This window comes from Lactuca serriola, chromosome 6 (assembly GCF_051521515.1).
Source record: "Lactuca serriola cultivar US96UC23 chromosome 6, Lser_US96UC23_V15, whole genome shotgun sequence".
NCBI classification, from domain to species: Eukaryota; Viridiplantae; Streptophyta; class Magnoliopsida; order Asterales; family Asteraceae; genus Lactuca; species Lactuca serriola.
Window position 1 is genome coordinate 28,514,845 of NC_136413.1, and position 6,507 is coordinate 28,521,351.

The 6,507-nt window shown below is 40.7% G+C and overlaps 1 protein-coding gene across 1 annotated transcript; it reads left to right on the top strand.

Annotated features, from left to right (window-relative positions):
* The first annotated feature begins 1,069 nt into the window (after positions 1-1,069).
* Positions 1,070-2,521, top strand: LOC145059605 (uncharacterized). The gene has a single exon (XM_079007430.1). It carries the CDS (start codon positions 1,070-1,072, stop codon positions 2,519-2,521), a length of 1,452 nt encoding a protein of 483 aa, XP_078863556.1.
* Positions 2,522-6,507: the final 3,986 nt, after the last annotated feature.

Consider the following 6,507-nt stretch of genomic DNA (forward strand, 5'->3'; position numbering starts at 1 on the left):
GGGCTGAATTGTAATTATGTGATAGTTACAAAATAAGGTATGGATTATCTTATTAATAGGTTGGACGAATTTAAGGTGATAAGGCCTTAGAATTCGATTATGATATGGATTCAAGGATTATCTTATGGGTTGCTTGGTGGACAAGCAACTAGATAAGGATAATGACTGAAACCCTATCTCTACACCTATATAAACACCCCTTGACTCATGAATTCGGCCAGACCTTCCCTAAGGCTTCTTAGGAACGAATTCAATACCTCCCCTCTCTCTTTATACCTTTTCCATTTGCTCTTGGTGTTTGTAAGCCATTAGAGGAGTGAAACTTGTGACTCTAAGCCTTCCAAAGTCAATTCAAGGAGGAATTGGGATTGTTATTGCTACATAACAATCAAGGTAATATCTTAAACCTAATTATATGTTAATATCGATTTCCATATGCTAGAATTAGGGTTTATAGTCTTGGATTCAAAGCATGTACAATAGAGAAACCTAGATCCAAGCATTAGGGTTTGTATGAGCACATAGGATGTCTTATGACCAAAACCCATCAGAAACGCCACCGCCTACAGCGACCGATAGGCCAGTTTTGGGCGAAGGAAGTTCTACAACATCCGCTGGAAATATTTCGCAACCGTTGTCTTCTCATCAAAGAGCAACTCCGGTGGAGCTACTTTCGCCCACACAGCTTCAGACGCCACCGTTCTTTGCGCTGCCGCTGCAACAGACGCGGATAGTCCACTCAACTGCACCTCCATCGAGCCATATTTTCAACCTTTCACCATCGTTTGTAACACCTACATCGTTCCAGACGACTGGTGGACAGAATCCCGCAGTGCTATTACCACCATTGGCGCAAATCATGATGAACAACTCACCACCCGTATACCCAACGGTCGGAGCATGGACTGGACCGACTATTCCCCCGAACAACAGCTTACAACAGCCGATAATGATCAACCCTGTTACGTCCATGCACCTTTTCTCCGCTAGCCATCCCCTCCAGTTACCATTCCAACCATACCCCTTTTATGGACCAAGCCCAAGCTACCTTACGCCCCTACAGCATGGAATGAGTTCGCAGTACCAGCAAGGGACGTCAACTGCTCCAAACCAGGATGGTTTTTCCCGGAGTGTAACATCTCCGTTTGTTAAAGAGCTGCTGGATTACGAAATACCAAATATTGTGAAGCTCCCGACGCTTAAAACGTATAATGGAACCACCGACCTAGATAGCCACATTGATACGTATGAATGGACGATGACGTCGTTAAAACTTAACGAGAAGTTTTGGTGCACATACTTCCTGACGGCGCTCGATGGCAACGCCGACACATGGTTCAAAACGCTACAACCGGGCAGCATTTCAAACTTCGCTCAGCTCAAATACCTCTTCCTCACCAACTTCATGCAACTACGTAAATACAAAGGCGATTCTCATTCAATTATAGGCTGCAAACAAAAGGAGGGGGAGACTGTTCGAGAATACTTTACAAGGTTCATAAACGCTACGCTGGATGTACCGGGGCATGACGAAGGGCTCATCGTTGGTGCTTTCACATGGGGACTCCTGCATGGGCCCCTATCGCAAAAACTAATGGGAAAGAAGCCTCTAACACGAGCTAAGTTGAAAGAAAGAGTGGAGCGGTACCTATGGCAGGAAGAGGGTGAGGCAGCCAAGCAGGCCTACTTGAAGGCTATGGCGACTAGACATCACCACCCGACCCACACGGACATCCGAGGGGGAGGAAGACACTATGGCCAGGAAAGAAGGCCATCACCGTGTTTCCGACCATTTATTAAAGACGACAGACGGGGTCGCCGCCCAGAAGTATATGCAGTGTCTGAGAAACAGCAGCCATCCAATTCGTCTAAGAGTTGGTACTGTGAGTACCACAAAAGCAAAACGCATGATACAGCTAGCTGTTCGGTGCTAAAGAAGGAGATGGAGGAGAAACAACTTAAGGGAGACCTGGTGGAGGTGGCGCGAAGCCTACGCGCCAAATTCGACGCTGAGAACGCCAAGGGTCCATCCCGCGAAGGAGTTCAGCCCAAGGAGATATTCATGATACGCAGCAAAAGAAGTAGGGAGGAACAGCGAGGAGAGAAAATCATTGTTAAACCGCCAGCACGCGCGCTCACGTTCTCCATACAGGATCCTCGGCCAGACGGTTGGAAGGGCGACAACCCTCTGATAATACAGGCATCCATCAAAGACGTGACTATCCATAGGGTCTATGTCGACACTGGGAGCTCAGCAGACATCATATATGAGCATTGCTTCCGGCTTCTCCCGGATCACTGGAAAGACAACTTGCAACCTACGACAGGTAGGCTGGTGGGATTCACCGGCCACAGCCTGTGGCCGTTGGGCATGATCCACCTCCCCTTAACAATCACTAGCCACGACAAGCAGCGGAAGAAGACCGCCCTGATCAATTATATGTCGTTTCTTGCGTCATCGGTAAAAAACATGTTGCGTATAAAGAGATTATTCAACAATTATAGATATTCAGACATTTAAATATTACCAATAATGTTGTTTTTTGTTACTTTACCTTATTATTATTATTATTATTATTATTATTATTATTATTATTGTGCCAACTTTTTTATTACTTTATATGTATATTTTTATATGTTCCCCGCGTTTTACGCGGGTCATAATCTAGTATCACATAATTACAAGATCAGGCCCCTTGATTTAATTAATCTCTTTTGACCACAAAATTAATTCTAAATTAATTCTTGACCAATTAAACAATATGATTTCTCTTTTAATATACTATTCACACAATATATAAATAAATCATAATAAACCTCTTTCTCCATAATTCATCCAGTCAAGTTGCTTTGGTGAAGGCAACCCAAAAGGACCATGCTATTATCAGGTCAAATACATACCAAATATAGTTATGGGCTTAGACACTTAATCTGTCACAACTGGAAATTTTGTGTCATGTAATCTATACACTCAAGTTAATGTGAATCAAAACTTAAGAGCATGTGTGATACCTACTATTAGGACATCAAAAACTTAAATCCAATACATCATACAAGTACTACAAATGGTCATCAAACAATTGGAAACCCTAGAAGTTCTTGTTTAGGTCCACCTTGGACTAGGACTTCCTTATTGGACCCAAATGGACCAATAAGCTTCCAATTTGACTATCATGGGCATAGAACCCTAATTGGGCTCTATTTGGACCCACATTAATTTATTTCAACATTTTAGGCCATATTGGGCCTAGAATGAAATGAACTAAAAAGCTTTGATCCATGAATAACCTAAACTAGTCCAACAAAAATGTAAAAATCATACTATATTCTTTTATGTTAAAACTCACCCAAACTAACTCTAACATTGGGCTTAGGGGTAAAAAGCCCAAAAATCCTTTCTTCCCTCTCCATTCTCGGCCCAAGCCCAAGGAAAAAGGGAGAGTTGACTTTGGATTGCCACCTCACTTTTATTTGTTGGGTTTCCATGCACACAACTCATATTTCCAAGCAAGTATCACTTCAAAGATCACTTCTTCTTTTCCCTCCCTCACTCTCGGCCGAAACACACACATACATACACAAAAATCTCTCAAACTCTCTCTAGAACACTCAAGAACACTTCCTCCCTCTCCACTCAAAGATCTCGAAATTTAGGAAGCTTTCAAGAGGATCCTTCCACAAACTCTTCATCTAAGGTAAGATTATGCTTGGATCTATGACTTAGGTTCTTTGTGTTATCAAAATCTTTTCCTAATCCATGCAAAAATCGTGATCTTACCTCTTAGAAGCATACCAAACTCGAGATCTTCAAGAAAAGGGTGCTAAGGCCAAAAATCACCAAGTTTTCTTCCATCTTTTCTTCAAGAACCGAAATCACACCCTAAGGTGAGCTTCATACCCCCTATTTTCTGTTTTTATGAGTTTTGTGGGGGGGGGGGGGGAATACAAGTGAAAGTGTAGATCTATATGTGTTTTGTATGCCTTGTATGATTCTATGCTTATATGTGTGTTTTTGTGTGTTTATAATGTTGGATCTAGCCATAAAACCCCTAAAAATCGAGATATACTTTATGTTAAATGATACTAGCATCAAATATATTTCTACATATAAAGTGTTCCAAGAAAAATAGCTAAATGGCTTAGTAACATTTTCTTTGGGCTAAAAACTCAATTTTTGGACATAAAATGCTAAAAATATAAAGTTAAAGGGCCCAAATTGAAATATTTCGAAATCTGATGGGGGAGATGAGTCAAAACAGTTTCAATAAAATATTTTCTGGAAATATACTCATTTGGAGGATTAAAAACATAAATTTCAAGCTTAATGGGCTAAAAATGACATTTTCGGCCCAATAAGGCCCATTATGCGAAATTTTCTGTTTTGGAGGGCCAAAACTGTGTTTTTCTGTAAAACAGTGGACTACTAGTGTTCCAAGCACTTTTCAAAGGTTTAAAATGCTTTTTAAATTTAAAAAGGACCAAAGTTGCAAAATTTTTCCAATTTGGGCCAAAATTGTCAAAACTGCGAAAAAGAGGGGTTATAACCGAGAAAACTGCATTTTCAGGGACTTAAACTGTTTTCAATGAAAAATATGCTGAAAAAATATTAATTTCAATAATTTTTGGTGTTAAAATGTCAAGAAAAACGAATTAAGGACCAAACCGGAAAGTTATTTAATTAGAGGGTTGAAAAAGTAAATTTTACAAACAATGAGGGGCTGAAAACAGAAAACTTTCAAGGCTAATTCAATACACACAACTCGATCAAATATTGGCACCGCGACTACCGACGAAATACAATACACGACAATACCAAAAAAAAATCGTTGTTAAACGAATTGGTTCGGTCTCGAACCAATAAAAATCCAAAACTACTAACGCGACGATAACTCGATTCATACAAGTAACATTTGGGAATTCAATACACACGTGAGAGTGCACAGACGTCTACGCACTATCTTTGGGCCCCAAAAGTGTAAAATCTTGTTTGTTGGGCCTAGCTAGCCCAATGACCTGATCTTAAGGCCCGAAGACTTCTACCTTACGAGGTGTTGGGTCTTACATGACCTAGCACAGCGTAAAAGGACTTTCAATGGCTTGTATACTATTGGTCCCCAAGGGTCCTTTGGTACTGCTAGTAAAGTCGGTTATTCACATGCGAGTGGGCCAAGGGCCCTTCGTACATTTTTTTTTATCCCCAACCGGCTAATGGAGTTACCGAGGTCTTCGTGCCCTCTTTCTCTTCGGATGCGGGACTACAAGAAGTCAGGGCGGTTGGATTACGTGAATAGTACGGACGACACCCACGGGATCGTTTGTATAATTGTAAACTGGTCGTTTGCGTAACGCGTGTTTATAATAATTCACAATGCACAATAATCCGACGTCGCCTGGAATCAATGACTTCACATGCCACGATGGTACAACAACTACATGGAATTCAAAGTGTTAGGAAAACATCGGGTTTTCCTAGGGTTTTTCAATACATACAGTTTCGAAATGTACACAAGTTCAACGAATACTTTCTACAACTATAGAAACAAACAAGCATACTTATGGATCTTCACAAACTTTTTTAGAAACTCTTTTTAGAAAATATCAGATTTTCTGGTGGTTTTCAAAATGATACAAAATGTTGCTTTTCAAATACCGCTTATGAACTCACCAACATTTCATATGTTGACGTTTTTCAAAATACTTGTATTCTCAGGGAACCAGTGAATCAAAGGAAAATGTACTCAGTGATGGCTTGCAGTTTACTTATTAACGAATCGAACAATTTATTTTTGGGAATGTAATGTTTAAACAATGTACTTCATGTATACTTTATTGGTTGTACTATATTAATGCATGGTGACGAATGTTGTTACGTTTCATATATATTCAACGTTATGGTATTCAATTAAGTCACGACAGCCCTCGGACGTTTCCGCCGTCTGGTTCGGGGGTGTGACATAATCCAATATATACAAGCACATTCAAGTATCATACAGACAATAAGTATATCAACATAATCATGAAGGGTCGACCTTAGTGCCTTAGACCTGCTAAATCCGGTGAGGAAACTCACCTTAAATGCTAAATCTCATAGAAGGAAATCCCTAACTGCTGCCCTGGCGACTCCTCGAGCTATCAGAACGAAAATAACACTCAATCAGTACTTGGGTTACAACAATATCCAATATCCCATACTCGGGGTAAAATGACCATTTTACCCCTGGCCTAATTTGATCCATAAATTAAGGCACAAATCCACAATATAAAAGGCCCAATCTTTAACTAATCAACCAAGGTCCAAATGACCCATTCATGGCCCAATTTTCCAAATTGGGCTCCAATCCCTCCAATGGGCCTTACCCTAAAACCCAATCATTCATTTGGCCCAAAACATGCTTTCAGATGGCCCATTAAGGCCCACAACAACTAAGTCTAAGAAATGGCCCAAACTGAGGCCCAAAGCAACACCAAGCCCACTGCCTGAGTACACGGAGCGTACTCAGTTGTACG